Raw genomic sequence first — 26,843 nt, 5'->3', positions numbered from 1 at the left:
AAAATATTTTTTAAAATTCCCACATGGCAGCCAAAAAAGCTAAAAGAGTCTGATGATGGATTAAGAGAAACATCCCATCCAGACCATGAGAGATGGTCATTTTGCTGTACTATATCCTGGACAGATAACCATCAGGAAAATTTCTTCAGTTCTCAGTATTATATTTTAGGTAGCCTAAAGAATGTCCAGAAAATACAGACCAGAATGGTGAAGGGTCTCAGAATAATTCCTTATAAATAAAACTGGCAAGAAATGGAGAGATAGTCTGGGGAAAAAAGGAGATTTTAATGTGATATAACTATCTTCAATTATTTTAAGGAAAGGGACATTAATTTTATTACCCTCACTACATTTTCTAACCTTGATCAAATCACTTAAACATCTTGAGCAACAGATTCCTCATCAATAAAATGAAGTTGGCCCTGACTATCACTGATTTCTCTTCTGTATGCTTTTATGGTCCTACAAACCTGAAATTTGTTCATCTTGGCCCTATGGGGCAAACCAAGAAGAGAGTAAGTTAATTTGTTGATGTAACAGAGAGGCATATTGTTGGTTCCACATAATGAAAAATTATCTCAATGATTAAAAATATCCAAATAGAGAAAAATTTGCTTGAGAATATATATGGGGTTCTCCTTCATTACAGGTCTTTAAACAGAAATTGATGGTATGTATTGATGTATTGATTAATTGTTTATTATTTATTAATTATTTATTAATTTATTGGAAATGTCAAGGAAAGGATTTTTGGTGTAGCAAAAATTAAAATAAAAATGAAATTCATTTTAATTCTGAACTTCTGTGACATAGTTGCTATGAATAAAAAAATATTACTCTAAGAAGTAAAATTAATTCTAAAACTTCCTACTATATTTGTTTAGTAATCTTGATCACATTATATGTTTTATGTAGTTGAATATAAAAGGAAAATCCTTATGAATTTTTAAAAGTACAAAAATTACTTTAGACTATTTATGATTAGTTTTTTTTTAATCTGAAACCTGAGAACAATGTAGCTCCCAATACCAGTAATTTTGGTTATACATATAAGGCAATTTTGTAAAAACAATTTATTTAAGCAGAATTTGATTTCATTCTGTCCAGTTCTTAAACATCAAGTGCTGCTCAATGTTAGCAACTGGGACTACAAAGACAAAAACCTAATCCCCTCCCTTTAAATGTCCCTACAGGTAGTTAGGTGGCACAATGAAAAGAGTGACACCCTGGAACCAGCAAGCTCTGGGTTCAAGTCTGACATCTTACCCTCACTACTCTGTGATCCTAAGCAAGCAATTTAACTTTATTTGCCTCAGTTTCCTCATCTGCAAAATAAGCTGGAGAAGGAAATGGCAAACCATTTCAATATTCTTGCCATGAAAATCCCAAAAGAGTCAGAAATGTCTGAAATAATTAAATAGTAAAATGTTTCTATGCTCAGGAATTTTGTGTTCTATATAAAAACTACATATATTTATATGTACGTATATACACATAAATCTCAAGTATATAAAATTTAAATGTAATATCACATATGTATACATAATTTAATTCTTATAAATGTAATATAAAATAAACATTAATGATAAATGCTTAAACAATTATAATGTATTATGAAATAAATATTACTTGAAGAAGGAAGTACTAACCACTATGTAAGTCAGGAAAGACATCATTTAGGTGGGAAGGAAGGAAAATAGGAAGGAGGGACGGAAGCAAGGAAGGAAGGAGGGAGGGAGGAATGAAGGAAGGGAGGGAGGGAGGAAAAAAACCATTTATTAATCAGGCACTAAGTCTAGTGTTTTCCAGATATTATTTTGTGTGACCCTTATAATCACCCTCAGAAGTAGGTATCATTATCATTATTAATTATTATCCCCATCTTAGAGCTGAAGAAATTAAGACTGAGAGAGCTTAGGTGAATTAAGGGTCATATAGCTAGTGCATTTATAAAGTCAGATTTCTGGACTTCAGGGTCAAGGTGCATAGACTATGTCCCCTACTTACCTAGGAGATGATATTCAATTGAGCCTTTAAAGTAAGTTATGGACTTTAAGAGGGCTCAATAGAAAGGATTCCTTGCATAGATCCATATAGAGGAGAAAGAAATATGGGGAAATTCAGTAAATTAATATGGCTAGAATGTGGATTGTGTGATGAATAATGTATAATCATTTGGCATAGAGGAGCCCAATGGATTCCTTTGTCTTTAATTTCTTTTTAATTTCTAATTTTTAAATTCTTTTTCTTTAATTTATGTATACATAACTAAAATATTCTTGTTTAAGAGTAAACATAATACCCCCTCCCCTACAAGAAATATAAAATCTCATGAGAAATAAAGTAAAAGAAAGAGAAAAAAATGTGTTTCAGTCTGTGTTCTGATACCATCAGCTCTGTCTTGGGGTAGATCACTTTCTTTGTCAAAAGTCCATCATAGAAATTGCTTCCATGTTTTTCCACAGTTGCTGTGACTGATTGTAATTCCCTCTATCCATTCCTCCCTACAACCATCTATTATATTTTCTCTCTCCTTTTCACTGTCCCTCTTCAAAAATGTGCTGTGGGGCAGACAAGTGATGCAGTGGACAAAGCACCTGCCCTGGGGTCAGGAGGCCCCCAAGCCTACATCCCAACCCCAGAGACCCAGCAACCACCTGGCCCCGTGGTCCCGGACAGGCCACCCAATCCCAGCACTTTGCAAAAAGTAAAAAAAAGAAAATGTGTTATATCTATCTCCTCCTATGATCTACCTTTTCCCCTATCATCCACATCCCTCCTCCCTCCTTTTTCTTCTAGATGTCTATACCCTATTGAGTGTGCATGCTGGTTCCTCTCCGAGCCATTTCCAATGAGAATGAAAGCTCCTTCAATTCCTCCCTTGCCTCCCCCTGTTTCATACCATTGCAAAAGCTACATGACATATCTTTTACATGAGATATCTTAGCCTCTTCTACCTTTCCTTTCTCTTACTACCAGTACATTTCCCTTTCACCCATTGACTCCATTTTCAATATGCTCCTTCTACCTACTCTATTCAATGAGAAGGTTCATATGAGTATTATCATTATCATCTTTCCATGCAGGAATACACACAGTTCATTATCATAAAATCCCTCATAATTCACCCTTCTTGTTCACCCTCTCTATGCTTCACCTGAGTCCTGTACTTGAAGATCAAACTTTCTGCTCACCTCTGGTAGCTTCAATAAGAATATCTGAAATTCCCCTGTTTCATTGAATGTCCATCTTCTCCCCTGGAAGAGGACTTCAGTTTTTCTGGGAACTTGAATATCTGTTGCATTCCAAGCTCTTTTGCCTTCTGGAATATTATATTCCAAGCCCTACAAGTCCTTAATGTAGTTGCTGCTAAGTCCTATGTGATCCTGACTTCAGCTCCACAATATTTGAATTGTGTCCTTCTGGCTGCTTGTAATATTTTCTCTTTGACTTGGGAGTTCTGGAACTTGGCTATAATATTCCTGGGGGGTTGGGTTTTGTTTTTATCTCTTTCCAGTTTCCCAGAATTCATATTTCTTTTAGAATTAAGTTGTATGCACTTCCCTGGTTCCAAAATAACAACAATTTTTTTTTATATCTAGTTTCTTTTTTCCATTAAGCTAAGAGTAAAGGATATATGGAGATAGGGGGAATTTGTATTTCCAAAATGATCTAGATAGGGTGGAGGGATAAGGAATAAAAAAATCCTGAAAAGAATGCTGCAAACTTTTTTCACTGGCTAAGACTGCAGTCATATTTCACTAAGAATTATTTGTACAAAATGAGAATAAATAAATATTAAATTAAAAAAAGAATATATTACTAATGGCAATGGGCATAAGGAAGGCCTTAAAATGCAAAATAAAATTAAGCAATGAGCAATTCCAGGGAAATTTATTAGAAATATAATCCATTTGCCAATTTTATCATTGAAAACAAATTTATTTTTGTAACATTGTTGAATATATATACTTTGTATGGGGGTGCCTTTAGGATAGAGGAGAGTTTTTTGGAATATACATAATATACATACTATATATATATATATATACATATATATATATATATATAATGCTTACACTAAAGGGAACCTTAGCATCTAGAAAAACATCTCTTAACACTTTTTCTCTTTTAACAGAGAAGGAAACTGAGGCTCATAAACATATTCTACCAAGTAGCATAGCTATAATAAGAAACAGGCAAATTGTCTGGCTTCTGGTATAGGACTCCCAGTTTACTCTTTTAAAAGGGAAAGTATCTGACCATAAGAAGAAAACAACATACCAGCATAATGGAAGACAAATCAAAGTATCATCATTGCATTTTAATTTGGTTCAGTAGCATAGTGGATAAACTGCTGAACCTGCACAGTTAGAAAGACAAGTTCAAATCTGGCCTCGGATACTTTTACTGCCTTACTCTCCTCATCTGTTAAATGGGAATAATTATAGTGCCTACCTCTCATAGTGGTCATAGAATCAAATGAGATCATACTTGTAAAACACTTAAAAAAAATTTAAATCATTATGTAAATGCTAGCTATTATTAAATTATTACTTATAAAAATTATAACACAAATAGTAGGAAGAATATGAGAAAAAATGAAATTTGCCAAATTATCTCTAATTATTTAAATGGCATCAAAAAGCAAGAAAATGTGTGCAAGAATATTTTACTAGATTCTATACATAATTATAACACCAGATTTGGAATGAAAGGACCTAGGATCAAAAGTTGGCTCTTCTGCTTCCAATGTAAATTTGACCAGATCACAAAATCTCCCTGAATCTCAATCTTCTCAACTATAAAATGATAGGCTGGGACTAGATAATCTCTAGCATTACTTGCAGATTTAAACCCTATGAAATCCCATTAAAATTTACAATTCAGGTAAACAGTGCTTATCAAGTTCATATTAAAGGATAGAGATGAAGACTCAGAGAAACATGGAAAAACTAATATGACTGAAATAGAGTGGAGTAAGAAAACTCAGGATAGCAATATATGCAACAACTACAACAAAGTAAATGGAACTAACAATAAACCCTGAAGAATATGTAATTAATTATAGGCTACGCCTCTTAAGTTCTATTAAAATATACATTTCAAGTAAACAGCACTTACCAAGTTCATTATAAAGGATAAATATGAAGAATACAGAAAAACATGGAAAAACTTCATATGAACTGACGTATAGTGAAGCAGAAGAATCAAGATAACAATACTATAACAATGTCACTGAAACCAACAACAAACCCTGAATGATAGTAATTAATATTCAATGTGTTGATTTAAGGTTTACAAAAACACTTTATATTTTATTTATTTATTTTTTTGCAAGACAAATGGGGTTAAGTGGCTTGCCCAAGGCCACACAGCTAGATAATTATTAAGTGTCTGAGACCGGATTTGAACCCAGGTACTCCTGACTCCAAGACCGGTGCTTTATCCACTACGGCACCTAGCCACCCCATCACTTTATATTTTATTTGATAATCAATCAGCAAGAATTTATTAAGCACTGAATATGAACCAGGCATTAGATGAAACCTGAGTATATAGAGGAAAAAATAAAAGTCCTTCCTTTCAAGAAGCTCACCCCATTAAAATATGAAGAAATGAACACTGCTTTCCTTCTTTATAGAACTGTAATGTCACTATTGCTTAACTTTACTTTCCCTTCTCCTCTCCCATTTCTTTATTGTAAGAGATAACATCAGAATAAGGGAAAGGAGTTGAATATATTCAGAAATGAAGATTATATGAAAAGAAATAGTAAATTAAGATTCTTCAATCTTTAAATTACTGTCATATTCATTTATAAAGTCAATTATGAAAATCAGAAAGATACTTTAACTTTGAACAAATGTTCCTTAACAAGGCTAATTTAAGATCTTTATACTCAGTGAAAACATGAATGAAAAAGTATCTGGTAAATTAAAGGAATTTAAAACTTAAAAAAGAAACCTTAGTGTTCAGACCTATTTTTTGTTATAAAGCTGTTCTCTCAAATTCAAAAATGGTGATCAGTCCCAGCAATAGTAGGACAAATATGTAAATGGGCTTTATTGGGTCTATGTCTCCAAGTCCTAAAGGCACAATGATACAGCATGTCATTCAGTAGATTTAGTGACTATATTATTTTTACCCCTTCACACTTCTTTCTTTGTATCTCCATCATCTGAAAAAATCAAGGAGAAATAGAAAATGAGCCCACCTTGGAGCCCACAAGACTTGAGTTCAAGTCTTATCTCTTACACCAGGGGCTCTGACACCTGAACAACGTAAGTAATTTCTTAGGGCTTAGGCAATTCTCCAATATTTCAAACTGCAAAGAAGAGACTCGGCCCATTGGTAGAGGAAGTTCTTTCACAGTAGCTCTCTGCAAACACAGATTCATTCCTACCCAGATCTCCAGCACCTAGCACAATGTCTGTCATTTAGAGAGCACTCAGTAAATATTAGGTGGCACAGTTGATAGAGTACCAACCCTGGAGTAAGGAGGATCTCAGTTCAAATCTAACCTCAAAGCCTTGACTTCGTACTAGCTGTGTGACCCTGGGCAAGGTGCTTCTAACTCTGATTGTCTTGGGTTGGGGGATTCATGTTGAATTGAAATGGTTCATTGTCTCATTAGAAATTTGATTCTGAGTGACATGGGGATTTTAAAAAAAGTAAGACACCTTATGCAATTAAGAAGATCAACGATTATAAGCGGTGGTCTAATTAATCTAATCTTTAAGAGACAATCAACTAATTACAGATATCTAGAAAGTGACAGGTCCCCTTCTGTTGAATGAAGATGGACTGCAGGTGTTTGCCTCTCCTACTTCAATTAATTGGGAAGCTCCAATGCAATGGGACTTGCACCACAATCGCTAAAAATAATTTTCAGTAGGAAAGTCAGCAGTACTATTGATTCAGTTACATTTGACAAAGATTTATTTGGCATTATTTGGCATTGCTATTATTGCTATTAGTATATTATATTATATTTTATATTATATTATGTTATATTATATTATATTAGTTATATTTATCATTTATATTATATTATATTATATTATATTATATTATATTATATTATATTATATTATAGTATAGTATAGTATATTATATTATATTATATTATATTATATTATATTATATTATATTATATTATATTATATTATATTATATTAGTTATATTTGTTATATTTGTTATATCTATCATATTTATCATATTATATTTATTATATCATATCATTATATTATATTATATCATATTATTCCTCCACAGAGGAAGTATGACCTGATGGGTAGAGTAACTAGACTTAGGATGAAATATCACTAATTGCTGGAAAGACACAGCCAATGTGATTCAAATAATTCTAAATCTTATCTACTGTCTTCGATGGATTGTGATCTGCATTGGTGAAAAGAGATTGCCATACCTGTTGTTCCCTCTGAGGAAGACAGACATCCTTTAACTAAAGGTAATAAGGTAATGATTTAGGTCTTCATTGTGTGCTGTAATGTAATACTAAAAATTGAGTATTGGGGCAGCTAGGTGGTGCAGTGGATAGAGCACTGGCCCTGGATTCAGGAGGATCTGAGTTTAATTACCTAGCTGTGTGACCTTGGGCAGGTCACTTAACCCCAGTACCTTGCAAAAAACTAAAAATTCAGTATTTCTCACTGAAAAACTCAATCATTTATTTACAGTCAGTATAAAAATAAACAAACAACAACAAAACTAGGAGGTTGAATGATTGAATTTGCCTCTCAGTCTTTGGTTCTTATATCACACATAGTAGGTGGCAAAATGATGTAAATAGAGCCCTGGACTTGAAATCAGGAAAACATCTTCCTCAGACACTAGGGTGCCCCTGGGCAAACAACTTAACTTTATTTGCCTCAGTTTCCTCATCTGTAAAATGAACTGGAAAAGGAAACGGCGAACCACTGCTCTATCTTTGCCAAAAAAAAATCTCAGTGGGGTCAAAAAGTGTAAGATACAAATGAAATGACTAAACAAGAACAACTCAGTGGACAGAATAGTGGATTTGGAATTAGAAGACCTGAATTCAAATCTGACCTCAGACACTTACTAGCTATGTGCCCTGGGCAAACAACTTAATTCTATTTACCTCAGTTTCTTCATCTGTAAAATGAGTTGGAGAAGGAAATGAATGCCAAACCACTGCTGTACCAAATGAAGTCAGGAAGAATCACATGCAAGGAAAATAACTCTAGATATAGCAGTCGATTTAGAGTTACAAGAACTGAATTCAAATGTAACCTCAGACTCTTATTAGCAGTGTGACCCTGGACAAATCATTTAACTTCTATTTGCCTCCGTTTCTCATGTAAAATAGAGGTAATAATAGCTACTACCTCAAGGTCTTTGCGAGGTTCAAAGGATAAAGTATCTGTGTAGTTCTTATTCCAATTCTTAGAGTATAGTAGGTACAATTCAAATGCTTATTCCTTCTCCCTCTTCAGTTGTCATGTGATTTTTGAATCATTCTAATCAAACACTCTGAATTTTTATTCTGTCAGCAAACCAAGGATAATCATAGCTCATACAATATAGAATACAAAAATTTCTGGCAGAAATTGAGGCAAACCTATGTTGGCATCATAGGATAATAGATTTAGAGGAGGAAAATTTAGTTGGAGGCAAATCCCTTAATTTATAGATGAAAAAACAGAGAGTCATAGAAGTTAAAAGACTTGGTCATAGTCATACAGGTATCAGGTCCTAGAGATGCAATATGAACCCCTGTCTTTCCTACTCCAATGTTTTCCACTGTGCAAGGTTGTGGCTAAGTCACTGAATTTAAGAAGATTTCAGTTTTCAAAATCATGGTTATACTTTATTATTTCAAGAAAGAGTCTCCTAGCAGTCCACTTTTAGATTCAGCTGAGATATGGGATGTTGTGAAAATTGGAGCCTAGCATAGACTTTGTTAAACATAGAGCTTAAGAGAAAAGAACTCATTTGGATAGCACCTGTTGGTTGGGACATTCTGGGCAAACATTTCTAGGTGGGTGGTAAGAGGATTACACATGCATGCATGTATGTATGCCTCAGGCCACAGCTCTGGTGAACTTATACTAGGAAATCATCTAGTCCACTCTAAATACCAGGAATGTCCAGAATGCCCACTCGATTAAAAATAGTCAAAAAATGCATGCCATTGACTTGAAATACAAAGGCACAAGTGCAGGATTGCCAGACAAAAATGAAAGACATGTAGGGGATGCTTGTTTTGAACTAATTTCCCATTTAAAAAAATAGAGGCTGTCCAAGTTAAAAACTTCCTCAAATGTTTACTCTTAGAGTCTATTAGAGACCAAGGAATTTGATATATTCCAAGCATTCATGAACTAGGAATCTGATTTTATGCTATAGCATAATTTCTGGGAAAATGACTTCCATGGATGGCCTTTTTCTTTCTCCCTTACTCCTCAATGTATTTAAATCTCCATTTGGAACTTTTAGGGTTTTTTATATTGGCTTTTTGTTATCATGTTAAGGAATAAGTGGTAGAGGGAAGGAGAAAAGACAAGTTTTTTGATTTTAGTTTTATTGTGAAGTTAAGCAATTGGCCCAGGGTCAGAGAGGCAATTTATCACCAGAGATGATACTTGTACCCATGTCTGTCTAACCTGGAGATCAGTCATCTATCCACTGAGCTACAGTGATTCTCAATGAATGAGTGAACAGTTTTATTTTATTTTTTTAAATATTTCCACTGCTGAGATAGTTTGTAATGAGTGTGTCTCTTACATTCAACCTACTCTTAGAGAAGGAGAATTTTAAAATGGGCCCTCTTCTTGCCTAGCTATGTGACCTTGGACAAGTCACTTTACCCCATTGCCTTAAATAAATAAAAAATAAAAATGTTCTCCTCTCCATTCCCCAACCTCCATCCACATTCTCTCCTTTAAGGATGAACTTCTGGTTGTTATTCAGTCATTTTTTTCAGTTGGGTCCAATTCTTCATGACAGCATTTTGGGGTTTTGTTGGTCATGACACTAGAGTGATTTGTCATTTCCTTCTCCAGCTCATTTTTCAGATGGAGAACTGAGACAAATAAAATTAAGTGACTTGGTCAGAGTCAAATCATTTGTAACTATCTGAGACCAGATTTGAATTCAGGAAAATGAGGCTTCCTAAATTCAGTCTTAGACTCTATTTACCTAGCTGCCTCTAAGGATTGGCTTCTTTTTGTTTTCTATTCAATTTTTTTATTGATAGAATAAAATAAGTATTTCCATAATATATCTAATAAAAAAAATACTGTTTGGTTAAATGGAAATCTTCTATGCAAAATTTGCTGTTCTTTTATACTGTCTTCTAATCGACTCATATGATAGTTTTCATTTTAAAAATGAACTAATGAAGTGTTTATCTAATATGCCACTAGAGTAAGTAACCAAGAGGGCTTCCTGGTCCATGAAGACTCTCCTGAAAAGGAAATCTGTAAATGATGACTATTGCCTTACAAATGAACACAATTTGCCAACTTTTCAATAGTGAAAAGGGCTGCAGTGAGTCACATGCAGGTCATGGCTTAATATAGAGGTTGCTTTCAAACTTCTGTGTCTGTTTGGGCTATCCAATCCTCCATTTTTCCCCTAAATTTTCCATTTTTTTCTAAATTTTATTTTATTTTTAATTTATGGAATGAAATAAGCATTTTTCATAATTTCCGGGGGGGGGGGGAAGGTGATTGCATATCCAACTGAAAATCTACCATATTCAACTTTCTATTCCTTTTAAATAGACAACAAAGTTAACAAACTTCATTTTTCCTTTTTTTCTTCCCTCCTCCCCTCTCTCCACCTTAGAAATGTCTACCATTAGAAACAAACAAATAGGTATATATATATGCCTGATGGTAGAATACATAAAAAATATACATACCTATATACATATATAAATATATATTTATGCACACCTATATATATATACACACATATATATAAACATGTATAGAGTAAAATTATTCTATATATACCTCTATTTATCAGTTCTTTCTCTGGATACATGGAATTTTTTAATACCATCAAAAGAGGGCATTCATCTCTATTTAAGAGGAGCAACATAAAAGTTATTAGAATTAATGCTTAAAAAGTGGTGAACAGCATGACATATAGGATGAATAATTTGCCTCTAAGTCAGAAAGTCCTGTGTTCAGGTTTTGCCTTAGATCTAATCTGGATGTATTTTTCAGCACATCACAACTCTCCAAGGATATAGACAAGGTATAGGTTTGATTAAGATTTTTTCTCAGAGGGTTTCTTATCCAAAACAACAGCATCATTCAATATACACTAACTTTCTATGTTTTCTACAAAGACATTTAGAAATAAAATCATCTCTTCCAGAACTTCCATCATGAGCATCCTCACTTGTTATACAATGGAAAGGGGATTACTAGCTAGAATCCAGATAATTATGGTGAGCAGTTTGCTAAACTGTAATGACAGCTATGAACTAGAGGCTTTGGATGAAAAATTGCACTCAGTCTACCTGATACCTTTTTATTTTTGAGTATACTGTATTTTTATTTATCACCAAAAAAATGAATGATTGATGGCAAAAATAAGAAAGGTGAGGTTACATTTTGCTTTAAGATTTCAGTCAATGAGTTTCTTCATTTCATCATTCTAAAGTTTACTATATTAAAGCAAGTAAGGATGAGGAGGACAGGGTGGGCTATAACATTTCATAGACAAGATCACTGAGGAAGTTGTTTTTTATCTCTAACTTTCAATCATAATTTATAGAACTGAAAACATCTTGTTTTCAGTTCTATTACCAAAAGTGTTGAGGAGTCAGTGTGTTTAACTTTGAGTTTGTCAAAATGCTATTTATTAAAAAAGTACTTGGCAAATCCTACTCTTTAAACCAGTTGTTCAGACAAAAAGACTCCATTTAAAATTGGTTATGGGATTTATTGACATCAATACCAAAGCTAAATTCAATTAGGCAGAAAATCAGGAAACGCTTAAGTTCAAGATCTGACAAAACATCTGGAGGTAGGTTAATGAGCATTCACACAAGCAAAATCTAGTAACTACAACCATTCCATCCTGTGCTATGAGTTGACACTGAGAGAATGGGACTTACAGCCCAGAAGGATCTAAAGAGTGCAAAAAGGACCTGAGAAACATTTCACATTCCACTTGGATTGCTAAAGTTCATTATTCTAATTCTCTGGTCATGAGGAAAGGAGAACACATACTGAGAATAAATTTAATCCTTACCATTTGAGATTGACTCCTGGGACATCCATTGATATCTTCAACCTTTTCATTTGCTATATTTGAGGATGTAAGTAAAAGAAGAAAAAAAAACCAATGAAATGAGCAATGAAGGAAAATATCACAGACTAAAACCCCCCAGAAGAAAAAAAATAAAAAAAAAACTTTGTTTTGTTTTGTTTTGCTTTTTTCTCTGAAGACTTCCTTTTTAAAGCACTTGCTAGCGACCCGCACTTCCCCATGCACAAATCATGCAAGAATAGGGGTGTGAAGAAGGGCAGGCTAATTTTCTAATGGGTGCCAAATGACTGCTGACATGAAAACCTTCACAATTGTCCGCACAGGATCAGGATACAATTTCAAGGAATCCCGGAAAGCATGAGCCACTCCAGCTCACAAAATGTACACATGGGAGACATATGGTTTCAGGAAGCATTCATCTCTGACAATCCAGTGGATGCCACCAAAGTTCTAGCCATTTTGAAAGCCTGGGCTCTCCAGCCTCTTGCAAACATCTTCATGTAAACATTTTTTAAATTTAATTGAAGCAGAACAGTATGAATCTTGGAAACATATGGCCACATCTGTATGTATTTCTGAAGAGTTCATTTCAGGGTACATTAAATTTACATCACATTTCACCATGCAGCAAGCCCTCTTTGTGCCCTCTCTTAGAGTGTGGATCTTACCGATGATCTGAATGATTTCTGCTAGCAGTACTCCATCTGTAATGTCTTGTTGTAAATCCTTAATCAACCGCTTGTGGCCAGATTTAGCTAGGTAGTGGTTAGCCCAGTCAGTGTAAATCTGTAGAGCAGAGAGGAGGGAAGAAGCAGGATGAGGGTGAGGGGAAGAGACACAATAAAAATTCTTAAGACAAATGTTGGCTTCAAAGGGAAAACTATTCTGGATCACATTCCAGTTTCAGAAGTCATAACTCAAAAGGAAATGGTTGTAAAGTCATTTTTTAAAACAATTTCCTCCTCCCCTCCCCCAACTTATCTCATGTTTTAACTTGGGATGATTCATTATATTTCATAATAAGGGGTCAGTTACTTGTGACAAAACAAAAATCCCCTTCCTTTAGGACGAGTAAGGACAATCTTGTCACAAACCAGCCTGAATGCCTCCTCTCCTCAAGCCTGTCCCTGGCTCTCAGAAAGTAAAATCCAGTCACCACACATTAAACAATTCATATAGGAAATGAACATATACATAGCAGTTTATTTCTCCATATAGACTAACTAGTGATCAAAACCCTCTAAACTGTCCCAATTGCTTTTCTTTCTATGACCCTCTCATATAAGTAGAATATCCTTCTATTTTTTCAGATAAGGAAACTGAGGTTTGAAGTTTAGTAATGCCCAGGTTCACATACCTACAATAAGAAGTAGCTAGGACTTACCCCAGGTCTTCTGATTCTACAGTCACTCAAATACAGTCCCATTCCTACAGAACAATTTCCCTCACATTCCTTTTTAGTCAGAAGTTTTCCTTCATTCATCACAGAGTATGTGCTTGTATTTTATAATTATCTATATGGTTAACTTAATCTCTTCATAGATTATGATTTCTTCGAAACCCAGGATCATGTCTTGTATAAAATTGATTTTCCTCTAAACAACTATCACTACTCAATTGTAGGTACTCAATATCTCCCAGGTGTACAATCTTGAATGCTGAACATTTTATCGTTCATCATAACATCTTACACTTCAATGTTGTGTGTGTGTGTGTGTGTGTGTGTGTGTGTGTGTGTGTGTGTAGGTATTTGTTCTCCATGATGAACAATACTCTTCCACTACAAAGGAGAAGTTGTAATAATCCCCAAGACCTATCATTTTCATTTTTCTTTATAAATGTTCTCAATATAATAACTGGTGCCTTAAAGAATCAAGGCAATTTAGAACAAAACACTGAGTGATTTCCAACCAAAACATACAAGTCATTAGTAGGCTTCCTTGCTGGGTCCTGACACTGTGGCTACTTCAGTTTTTCCAAAATTCCACAGATTCATCACCATGAGTATAGAAGCATCATGTGATAAGAAGATCATTAAAAGTATAAAACAGAATACCAGGCAAACTCTCAGACTTGGATGAAGTGACTTCCTTTTAGGGTCTTCTCTAGGGCCAAGACCAGGAAACTCATTCTTATCTCCTCTGTCTCAAGTACCCACCTCCAGAAACTATTTCTTTCTTTCTTTCTTTCTTTCTTTCTTTCTTTCTTTCTTTCTTTATTTATTTATTTATTTATTTTTGCAAGCAAATGGAGTTAAGTGGCTTGCTCAGGGCCATACAGCTAGGTAAATAGATGTCTGAGGCCAGATTTGAACTTAGGTCCTCCTGACTCCAGGGCTGGTGCTCAATCCACTGCACCACCTATCAGCCCCCAGAAACTATTTCTATCCACAGTCATAGATATACATCTATTTAAGCAATTTTTAATTTACTTTTTTTTTTTTTTTAGATTTTTCAAGGCAATAGGGTTAAGTGGCTTGCCCAAGGCCACACGGCTAGGTAATTATTAAGTGTCTGAGGACGATTTGACCCCAGGTACTCCTGACTGCAGGGCTGGTGCTCTATTCACTGCACCACCTAGCTGCCCCTTAATTTACTTTTTTTTTTAATTAAAAGGTACCTTCTACATGAATCTTTTCCTGATATGTCAGCTACTGGCAGCCCTCTCCCCCAATAACATTGAATAATTGAATATATTTTGTACACATAAATGAGATATATCATATATATGTGTGTATACATATATATACATATCTATAGCTATATCAGAAACTATGCTTATTGTGTGAATACAAGTGGCACTTATATCTTTAAAAATACTGTTTTCACATAATAAGAATTTATATTTTCTCCCTTCCATCCCCAAAATTGGAAAAAAGAAAGAAAAATTAATACTTGTAAAACATTTATAATTAAGCAAAACAAATTACCACATTGTCCTTGTCCCAAAAAAGTGTATCCCATGCTGTATATTTAGCCCATTACCTTTCTGCAGGGATAGTTAATAGTAAATTTTGCTCTTCTGCAATAGGTCATTGACAGAGTTCATTAATTATTTCTGATGGCAAGGTACTAGAAAGGGGGGAGCATATCAACTGAGGAGTGATTGAACATAACATGTTATGTGAATATAATAGAATATTATCATTATTCCATATTGAGACAGCCAATAGTTCATTAGTGTTGGGCCTGAAAATAGGAAGAACTAAATCCAAATCCAGTTTGGGACATTTAGTAGCAATGTGACCCTGGGAAACTGTTTGCTTCATTTTCCTCATCTGCAAGGGGGTAATAATATCTATCTCTCAGGGTTGCTATGAAATTCAAATGAGATACTTGCTTTAAAAAAGTTTCTACTATAGCTTCCAACACATAGGAGGCCCTAAATAAATGCTTATTCTCTTCCCTTCTCCCATGAAATATACCATCATGGGAAATTTCCCAAAAAACTTAGAAAAATTCTTGTAAACTGATGAAAAGTAAATTGGACAAAAGCTAGCAAACAATTTATACTTAAAGAAAATCACTGCAAAAATCAACACATTTGGAAAGTTTAAGATGAATTTTGGGGCAGCTGGGTGGTGCAGTGGATAAAGCACCAGCCCTGGAGTCAGGAGTACCTGAGTTCAAATCCAGTCTCAGACACTTAATAATTAGCTAGCTGTGTGGCCTTGGACAAGCCACTTAACCCCATTTGCCTTGCAAAAACCTAAAAAAGAAAGATGAATTTTGAAGGAAATTCTATGCAGTAGAAAGGAGAGAGGACATTCCAGCTAGTGCAAAGGTACATTGTCAGGAAATCAAATGTTGTATAGGATGAATTATAAGAAAACCCATACGACCAGATGACAAATTGCATGAATGGGGGTAATGTGCCATAAGAGTGAGAAAGTAGTTTGGATTCAGGTTTTAAAAAGTTTTAAAGAGCAAGAGATTTTATGATTGTTTCAGAAAAGTAATAGGGAGCTGTAGGAAGATATTAAGTATGGATGTGACTTCTGAACTCTATGTCAGCTGTGTGGAGGAGAGATTGCAATAGGATTAAACTAAAGGTAAGACATCACCAACCATGAATTCAATGGTTCCACGTGTATCTTTGAGCAAGGATGGGACTTTAATAATTAGAGAGTTAATAAGTCTCATTGTGCAGAATTGACCCCTAATGACCATTTTTTCAAATTATATCTACATAAGAATCCCCTCTATTAATTGTCAATCATCCAGCTCTAGTCATAAAGAATTCACTTCCACCTGAGGAAGAATGGAGAACTCCAAATATTTCTTAAGACAAAAACATACCACTTCAACTTAGTCTTCCTATTTCTTCCCTCTGGAGATAAGCAAAACAGATATAATATTCTGTTCATATGATAATGATTCAAATATTTTGAGATAGTATTCAGGCATCCCCCCTCTCTAAGTCATAGACTCTCCAGGTCAAACACACTGCATAGTTCATCCAAATTTCATATGTTTTCCAGGGTCCTTACCTAGAAACTCAAATGGTTTCCAAGGAAGGATTATTTATCCTTCAGTAAATATCAAATCAAATGGTTTCAAGTTAACAAGCATTTATATAGTACTTTTTATGCACTAATTGAATGACTTGGCACTGTTAATTTGGATCAGCAATGCAAGGGCAAGAAAGACAATGAACAGCTGACCCATGTGAGATACTAAATAGAGCAGGGAGGTTTACAGAATACTACTGACCCAAAGATGCAAGAGCCACCCATATGTTGAATTTCCAAGGCAAATACACTTTAAAAAAGATTCTTTGCTTCTAATGCAAATTTTGCATATCTCACTTCAAGTCACCCATCAAAAGTTAGTTAGAGGCACAGTTGAACTCTCCTGAAGATCAACTTATCTTAATTCAGAACATATCCCTTACTATAGGTTTTTCATTTAATGTGTACCTTCTTTCTGCCCTGTCCATATGCAATCCATTTGATAGCAATAATAATCTCTAAATTTTTCTCATATCATCTATGCTAAGTGGCTTGTACAGGAGGGAAATAATAAGTATTCCTTGGTATTCTGATTAAAATAGAATTCAATAACATTTCTTCTTCCCTTTTTTGGATAAGTAAACTTATTAGATTTGATTATTTGTCTGATTTTAATAAGTTGATTCCTTAGTTTGTCAGCCAGGTAATCTCATCACCACTCTGTTTTCCAATCAGTGTGAATTCCTTTTGGATCCCCATGGGCTTCTTTATACCTTTCCTCATTTTGACCCATAGACCTGCAATGTTCATTCTTCTCCCAAGATACCCTACCTTCCAGGATACCCTACCCATTCTTCTCCCAAGATACCCTACCTTCTCCCAGGATAGCCTACCCTACCCATGATACTCATCCTTTCAAAGACAGCTCAATTGTTTGTTTTTTCCTTCAGTGACTATTCAGTTTTTGCCTTTGTATCAAAAAAATAGTTAAGTATTTGCCATCTGATTGGAGTTTAATAAATGCTTTTGACTGATTGATTGATTCATTGATTGTAAGATATTATAAGGGTGAAGGTAAATCATGAAGAATTAGTTAAGTGTTACCTCTATCCCACACTGACTGCATGGACATATGATTACCTCTCAGTGTTTTAGACAACTCTCTAATTAAGACTTTAGGTAACTGATTGGTTCTGCATCCATGGAGAGTTTCCACACTGCAAACTCTCTCCATAAATGAAATTACAGATCAAGACCAAAAAGGGAGAGAATTAGAGCAATTTACTTAATGTGTTAGAATTTTCTATAAGATAGGTTCCATGAAAGCAAACACCATATATTTAAAATACTTTTTTCATTCTCAGTAGCTAGAATAGTAGATGCCTACTATATGTTTTGAGAATGAATTAATTAATCATGGACCACTGCTATACTGTTATTTTCTCTCAATTGTTCTGTATCAAATATCCCAATAATAAACACAAAAATGAACAATAAGTTATAAAGAAATAAAATGTACAGTCATTTGTTTTTCTTCCTGTCAGTTATTAATGTGTGAACTTTTTCATGTTCCCTAAGCAATAACAAGTAATTTCCCACTAGAGCAATTAATAGCACAGTAAACTAATATGCTCAACTAACCATAAAACCAGTAACAAAAACTCAGTACTAACACCATAAACATAGTGGCCCCATAATGTGTCAGGCTTATCACTATATTTTCATAAATCATAACTTCTCTGGGCCCCGAATCTTTGTAAAATGTGAGGATCGAGTTAGATGGCCAGTCCCTCTTAGTTCTTTATCTCTGACCTCTCTTCTCTGTCAAGTTTTGTTACTAAGAAACCATCGAAAGCATGTTTTAATCCTAACAGCTTACCCCTTTGAATAGTTTACAACACAATTTTCAATATAATATTTAACTTTTTTAAGTCAGAAGATTTCAGGTTGAAATGTATTGAAATTTATTATCATATTTAATTCTGTTGAAGATCTGACCTGACCAATAGGTCAAGAGTGGGTAAAGTATAGTGTTTTTAGTTTAATAATTGAGATCAAAGGAAAGATAAAAGTTATGATTAGCTTTTCAGACTATAAGTTTCCAAAATGAAACGGACAATGATGGAAACAGGAAAAAAAAAGGAAAGAAGTAAGAAAAACTGTAAAGAGAAGAATCACCAAGACTGAGTAATAAAGGGTTGATTGGATATTAAGGGTCAGGGAAAGAGAAGAGTCCAAGTTTACCTTATTGTTCCCTAACTGAATGACAGTATCATTGAAAGAAGAAAGGAAGTTAGGAAAGAGAAGGTGCAAACCTGAGGAAGGAATCTAGGAAGATGTTAATTAAAGGAAATGATGGGGATTGGATCTGTGACATTTTTTTATATAGGGGACACTTGGTTGAACAATCTCCCTTTGCCTCAGATGACAAAATAACACTACCCACCAGGACTAAAAAGGAATTAGAGGGAGATGAGGTATCAATTTGAAGAGGGAACATGGTAAGATTATGAGTTACAGGAAAAGAGAGGATTTATGATTTATTGGTATAAGTAACTCTTGGTTAAGGAGATTCCCTTTACCAACATAACTGGTTCCTTCTCTACACCATATTGTTTTTGATTGTTGTTCAGAACACTGAGGGGTTAAGTTGCTTGTCCCCAGTATTTATGGTCAGTATTTATCAGAGCTGAATCTTGAACCCTGCTATTCTGGACTCCAAATATATACTATGCTGTCTCCCCAAAACAAAACAAAAAATAGACCTTATTACTATGCTTTGGAAATGAATATCCCCAACTTTTTAAAAACCAAGTGGGGAAGAGAATTCCAAATGGAAAGTTCTGAGAAAATCCTTCTAACATAAACTACTTGAAACAGGTCAAAAGTGTTGAGAAGAGCACTCTATATGTGTTCTCAGTTGAATGATACCCGATTAATGACCTCTTCTGAAAAGGCATTTGCAATTTTTTTTTTGTGTGTGAGAAAATGAATTAGACCAGACAGCTCTGGCACTGGTTTAAACATTATTCCAGCTCTCTTTCCATTTCCCCAGTCACTAGAAACTCATCCAGGACAGGCTACTTAACATTTCTTACTAAAGATGAAGTTTTTATTCATCTAGACAAGAGGAAAACCAGATTTTATTTCTATATAACTTCATTCCAAAGGGTTTCCTTACATTACTTCCTAATTCCAATCTTTTCTAATAGCTTCAACATAACATCTGAACTCAATTCCAGAACATGGGCAAATAACTCTTTTGTTTAAGGTCTGGCACCTAGATGGCTTTTTTGGGAAAGCTCCTATAATAATTCTCAAAAATTTGGATAATGTTGGGGATAATCCGGATTTATCAAACACCTTGGCATGAGAAAAAACATTTAAAAGGATCTTGGGATATCTAATATATAAAATGTTATTTCTTTCAGTTTTAAAGAAGAAAAAAAAATTTGAGATACCTTTAGAAGTTTACTTGAAATGGGAAAGTACAAATTAAATTCAGTTAAACTTATCTGTCAGAAAGGGTGATTAGCTAAAAAAAACTATAAAGGGAATGAATTCTTCCCAAGGAAGTTTTATCCAATTATTTTTTTTAAAAAATCAATTAAAAGATCATACAAGAAGTTGTAAAGTATCAATGGACTAAAGAATGACCAATTTAAAAAAATAAAATGGATTATCAAAATCTAAATCTAAGACCCTCTTGGGTCTGTCTAAGCCAACAACAAACAGCAACAGTAAGGACACCACAATGACTAGCTTGTATATCATGCCTTACAAATATCTCACTGATTCTCACAATACTACTCAATACCAGGCTCAACAGACACCACCTCCTTCAGCCTCCTCTCTCCTGTGATTGTAGGACTGGAGAGCAGAACACCAAACTCCTCCCAATGTCTTACTTTACAGAGGGCAGAAAGTGAAATTTTGGGCTCATTCTATTTTGTGTTTGCTCTCCTACTTTTTTTAACTTTAAGGAAGAAAATATCATTGGTATGCCCCCCTTCTTTTATCTTAAGTCTCCCACCATTAGACTTTAAGCTCCTTGAGGGCAGGCACTATCCTTCTTACTAATCGTATCCCCAAAGCATAACACAGTGCCTTGAATTTAGTGGGTGATTAATAAATGTTGATTGAATTGGATTAGATTGAACTTCATTAGTAGGAAAAGGGGTCTTTCTCCAAAACATTATGTCCTTGAAGTTTTAAATGATATAGGCCACTTTCTGGAGTTCTGTCAAAATTGCTAGTGTGAGGAACAAAAAGGAGGGGTTTGCCAGGCTGGTTGACAGTCTGTTCTCCAGTGTTATTTTATGCTCATGAGGATTTCAGACTTTAGCATCCACAAGATTTTATGCCTCAAAATTTTAAAGATACACTTTAAAAAAGAAAATCAAATCAATAAGCAAGAGAGAATTTGATCTTGGATAGTTCTAGAAAATGGGGAGGTTTGAGCTACAGCCCTTTCTTAGCTGTATGCTGAACTTTGTTGTCAAAGTTGATAGACGTAAGCATCCGAAATACAGTTCTTCTATGGTGAACTCAAGTCCTGATAAATCAGGGACAGAATTCAGGGTTCAGCAAGCTGCATTCTTAGATGAAAGAATGGGACTGTTGCTGAAACCATCTTAGAAACTCCCCTGGAGTAAACTGGGCTCCACTTGACTCCTAGTTACCTGCTCACTCCATTGTTTGATCTAATTCTCAATGGAAAAACGGTGGGAGAAAAAGCCAGTGTCTATTTCCCATTCTGGCAACTGCAGTCTATGGGCACCATTGTTAAGTCCTATTTCTGTAAACAGTACTGTGTTTAAATGTTTCTCAGTATGCTTGGAAGATGATGTATTAAAATCTGGATGGTCATTTGAATCTGTGCCAACTCTGCCTGCTTGAATGTTCAAGTTGAGCCAGGGAACAGAGGGGAAACTTCCCACAAGGGGAACTGATTTAATGTATTAAACTTTAATAACAATAATCTATTATTATTGTGCTCAATGTAAATAGAGTCAAATTATACACTTAATTGAGAGTAAAATGTATCAGAGGGAGGGAAAAATAATATACAAGATTACATTCTCCTAAGACCTGGGAAAAAAAAAGAAAATAAGATGCAAAACTGCTAGTTGGTAAAAGCTAGGTAAACTTAACACCTTATTCCCCAATAGAGTTTTATGTCATTAAATTTCTCAGTTACATAAAAGCATACAATTTTTTAAAATTTGATTTTCAAATGTTCTTTTTTCTTCTCTCCCCTATACCTTACTCAATTCATTATAGATTATACATGTGAAATCATATATGAGATATTTCCATATTAGCTGTGTTACAAAAGAAGACTAAAAAGAAAAAGAAATTTTTCAAAAGCATGCTTTGATCTGCATTCAGACTCCACAAGTTTCTTCTAGAGATAGATAGCATTTTTCATCTTAAATCCTTCAGAATTGTCTTGAATTACTGAATTGATGAGAATAGCTAAATCATTCAAAGTTAATCATTGTACAATATGGCTATTGCTGACCTGGTTTTGCTCATTTTATTTTGCATCAGTTTGTATGCATTCACAAATATTTCTAAAGCATCTTGCTCATCATTTCTTGAAGCACAATAATATTCCATCACAATTCTACACTATACTTGTTTAAACATTGCCCAATTGATGGGCATGCTCTGAATCTCCATTTCTTTGCCACCTCAAAAAGAGTTGCTATAAATATGTTTTGTACATATTAGTCCTTATTCCTTTGCCTTTGATCTTGAAATACAGACCAAGTAGCAGTTTTGTTGGTTTAAATGATATCTAATCTATTCCATTGTTCCACCACAATATTTCTTTGCCAGGACCAGAATGTTTGGGTGATTACCTGTTTTGTAGCAGAATGTGAGATCTGGTACTGCTACACTTACCTTCCTGAACATTTTTTTTCATTTATTCCCTAATCTTCATATTTTGTTCTTCCAGATGTTCTTATTTTTTACTTCTATAAGATAAATTTTGGTAGTTTGTTTCATGTATCAATTAATTGAGGTAAAAATGTCATTTTTGTCATATTGCCTTGGCCTATTCATGAACAATTAATGCTTCTCTAATTGTTTAAATCTGACTTTATTTTAAACCAATCAATCTGAGGCATGGACAAAGCCTCTGGGACTTCTTGAATCACTTCATCAGTTCAAAAAGTTTAAAGGACTTGACCTGACAGGACTTCAATAAAGTCATCAGATTTAAAATTGAACTTTGTTTGCCAGGAGAGAGGAATGATCATATCAGCTAAAATTCCTAAGAAGGAATTATTTGGAAATGAAACCTTTGCCTTAGGTTCTCAGTCCTGATCTTGGATGGGGAGAACCTCAGGAACTCTAGAGAATCAGAAAATTTAATTTCCCATCAGTACCCTAGCTATATCTTCCAAACAATAATGACTAGTATTGTCTGTACTGGGAATGGATAACATTGTAGACATAGAAAAGGCTGGTTCAAGATTTTTGGCTACATTATATCTTAGAGGAACATCTTGAGGTTCAAGCAAATAGAATTCTAAGACTTGTCATTCATCCTATTTGATGCATGGTCCCTAAGGTTGATTCTACATTTCTCTGAACTTTGAAAGTACTCACAGAAGAATATGGTCCAACCTTTTTTGGGAGGTAGAGGGGTTTTACATCAACTATACTAATATATTAAATATTCATTTCTTGGAATTAATTAAATTTGACTAATTGATATCAACTGATTATCACAGGAAACACAAACTTCAGTTTGTACTTGTGAGATAGTGTTCTACAACTTTTGGTAGGGTGAGTTTGAGGGGTGTAGCTACTGTCCATTCTGCTACTATAATAAACACATGTGGAAGCTTGGGGATTATATTACTAAAAAACACCTACTCTCAATCCCTCAGGATCACTCCCTCAACACCCTCCTCTCTCCCTCCTGCATCCTTGCAAGTAGGAAATAGGAAACAGAAGAGATGCTAGAATGGATATTTTTCAAACAGGGAAATAAAATTTCAAAAAACAGGGGGTATCAATTCATAGCTCTTTTTAACTGGACCAAAGTATTTGGGCTGAATGTCAAAAACCACATGTTTTCCATGTTCTCATTTATAAGTTCTACCTATGGGATGCGGATCAACTTTTCTTTCAAAGTTACTGATTTTGAGGACTTTTGTGGCTTGGTGATAAAGCAAAGTGAGCCACCGTACAAAGTTCTTTCCCAGTTTAAGAATGTTTTATTCAGTAAGGGGTAGACAAGGGAGAACTTTGGTTTACTTAGACTGCAAGCCAAAGATGTCTAAGCTTAGCTAAGCTTAGAGAGAGTACAACCTCTGTGGAGCTAAAGATAAATATTGAAAAGTGTCATAAATCAAATGTATTTCATTGTCCTACTGCATCTAGTCATTAGAGGAGCATGAACTTTAAAGAAATTGCTTCTTAAGCTGCCAGGTTTTCTTCCATCTTTCTTTTCTGCTTATTATAAAATGAAAAAATGAATAAATCCCTCTTTGGGGTTGGATTTAAACCTCATAAAACAGTGTTTTTGGTAACTAGGGGTTACATAGAAAGTGTGCAAAGTTTCCTTGTCTACTTTTGAAGTAATCCCTTTATTGATCATTGGGCAGGAAGTAGACCTTTAAAAAGGAATTGACTGCTACTGATCCTGTAGCTTTGGAACTTGAGGAGGGGACTCTGGGGAAAACTCAATCTTTGGCCCAGCTGCCATATGTATGAGAGCTAAAACCCATTTACTGCCTATGAAAGCATTATTTTAGGTTTTCAAACATGACTTCTGTGTTTACTGAGTTGGTTAACAAACTTTGATCTCAAAGTGAATTTGGGGGCAGCTAGGCCATGCAGTGGATAGAGCACCAACCCTGGAGTTGGGAGGATCTGAGTTCAAATCCAGACTCAGGCACTTAATAATTGCTTAGGTGTGTGACTTTGAGCAAGTCATTCAATCCCAATGCCTTAAATCAATCAATCAATCAATCAATAAAATGTTAGCTGCTCAAAGTGAATGTGATCAGACATTAAAATATTCTTTCAAGATTGAGAAGTCTAGGGATCCCAGGTCCCTGACGTGAAGTTGACTATTGGTTCTACATTTTATAGAGGACAACCACAGATAAGAGAATGAGCTAAATTCCTGACCTATCTGGACATTTGACATGGACCCTGCAAAACCAAGATGATATTTAATAATACATGTTCAGCAGTTCTGGGAAACTACTTTATGTTCTGAAGAAGTTTAAATATTAACCTCCCAGAAGAGTCTAATTATAGCAATAACTGTAAATAACTGTAGTATTATAAGTTTTGAAATTTTAAGTCTTCTATCAGTGCACACTTGTGAATATTTTGTAGTCACCATTTCTTTTGTGTATAGTCAATACTTTCCCCACACTTGTTTCTTACTTATGCTTATTATATTTTTACTCTCCCTTTGGGGAGATCTTAAATTTGGTATAAAGTTTAACTCCAAGCAGTATTTCCATGGCACAGGGGACAGAGATTTAAAGAACCAATAAGTGTGTGAGAGTGGTGGGAGAGGGAGGGAGGGAGTCTCCTTTCTTTAAAGACCAGGGTCCCCCAAGACTGAACCCAATGGACATATGAAATTTAAATGAAATTTTTCTTAGTTCAAGAGAACGGGAGATTGCTTGGTTCCCACAACCCTAAAGGCAAGAAGCAGATTTTACACTCAGACATTAATACAAACATATGTAGATTAAAAAAATGCTAACCTATATTATAAATGGCATTACATCAATTTTTTATCATTCTATTGTTAAATATATGCTACCATTTTCATATTTTAATTATTGCAACTAAACCTCATTTTATAATAGGGAGGAGAATAAGGACTTGACCAATTATTTCACTAATAATATTATTAGCTCCCAAGTAAAGAAACTCTCTCTACTAATTCTAGTTAGATATAACACCAGTAGGTTGCTACTTGTCAAGTCAACATGTACCGAAAACAAAATTAGAACCCAACTTGGTCTTCCTAATTCTGAGGCCAATTCTACAACTTATATGCCCTGATGTCTCTCATTACTTAGTGATGATGTTGATGATGATATTTATATAGTAGTTAATATCTGGCAGACACTATGTTAAGCACTTTACAATAATCACCTCATTTTGATCTTAATAAAAATCTCTAAATACTATTATTATCTCCAATCAAAGATTTAAAAATAAAATTGCCATCCTGGGAATACAGACCCAAAGATTATTAAAGATGATGAAGTCCAACTCCCTTCATTTTTCAAATGGGGAAACTGAGGTCTAATAAGATCGGTTGAATTGCCCAAGATGGATTGATTGGATCTCTAGGACTGAGTTTGCACCTGAAAAATACTAAGATACTGAGTAACTGCCAGCTTTCAAGGTACCCCATCCAAATTTGAACTGGGATTGCAATCAGATTTAGCCTGATAATCATTTCCCAAGTATTTCTATTCATGGTTCAGATCATCCTGATAACACCAACAGTAGCTCCCTGCTTTCCTTCAGTTTATAACAAATTCCAAAGTCACTTTTTAACTGAATGCAGCTGACTGGAACACCCTTTTTATCTGGAAGGGATGCTTTTATGTTTTTCTTATTAAAAACAGACTTCATTTTATCTTTCTAAAAAAATGTTGGGATTTCTTTGTTTGCTGTTTGCAGAGGAAAGTTGGGCTAATTCCATTTATGAGTTGTTCCCTTCTTGTTATTCATTGGCATGCTAGGGGGGTGGTTGTCCCTTTTCCAAGCTATTGCTCTAAACCACCACAGGGAGGGGCTAGCTCTACATTATTGAGACCATCCTCAGCCAGCAGCTGCTGCTGCTACTATTCACTTTAAGTAACCCATATTACACAAACTGTTTCTATTGTCAGTATTTATGGGGAAAAAAATGATAGCAGCAGTAAGGGAGTCAGAAACCCTCAACAAACACCCTCAAATCTTCCATTATGATCCCCATTTTAACTCAATTTAGATCCCCCTTCCTACTCCCGAAGGGAAGACTTTTTGCTGGTATTCCTTATAAACCCTCTGACTTTCATTCCTTATAAACACATGCTCTACTCTTTGCTTTTCTATTGTCCTTGCATGCAT

The 26,843-nt window shown here is 34.7% G+C and overlaps 1 protein-coding gene across 8 annotated transcripts in view; it reads right to left on the bottom strand.

The window, feature by feature from the left end:
• Positions 1–26,843, bottom strand: part of NAV3 (neuron navigator 3) — a 1,126,484-nt gene that overhangs the window by 318,850 nt on the left and 780,791 nt on the right. For all 8 annotated transcript variants that reach the window (XM_074226484.1, XM_074226477.1, XM_074226479.1 and 5 more), the window contains 2 exons: positions 12,949–13,066; positions 12,263–12,315 (listed from right to left, as the gene is read on the bottom strand). In XM_074226484.1, the coding sequence (XP_074082585.1) occupies positions 12,263–12,315; positions 12,949–13,066 (171 nt within the window). The remainder of the gene's footprint in view (positions 1–12,262; positions 12,316–12,948; positions 13,067–26,843) is intronic.

This window comes from Macrotis lagotis, chromosome 2 (assembly GCF_037893015.1).
Source record: "Macrotis lagotis isolate mMagLag1 chromosome 2, bilby.v1.9.chrom.fasta, whole genome shotgun sequence".
Classification (NCBI taxonomy): domain Eukaryota; kingdom Metazoa; phylum Chordata; class Mammalia; order Peramelemorphia; family Peramelidae; genus Macrotis; species Macrotis lagotis.
The sequence above is the reverse complement of the archived record's forward strand: the minus strand, read 5'-3'. Positions and strand labels throughout refer to the sequence as shown.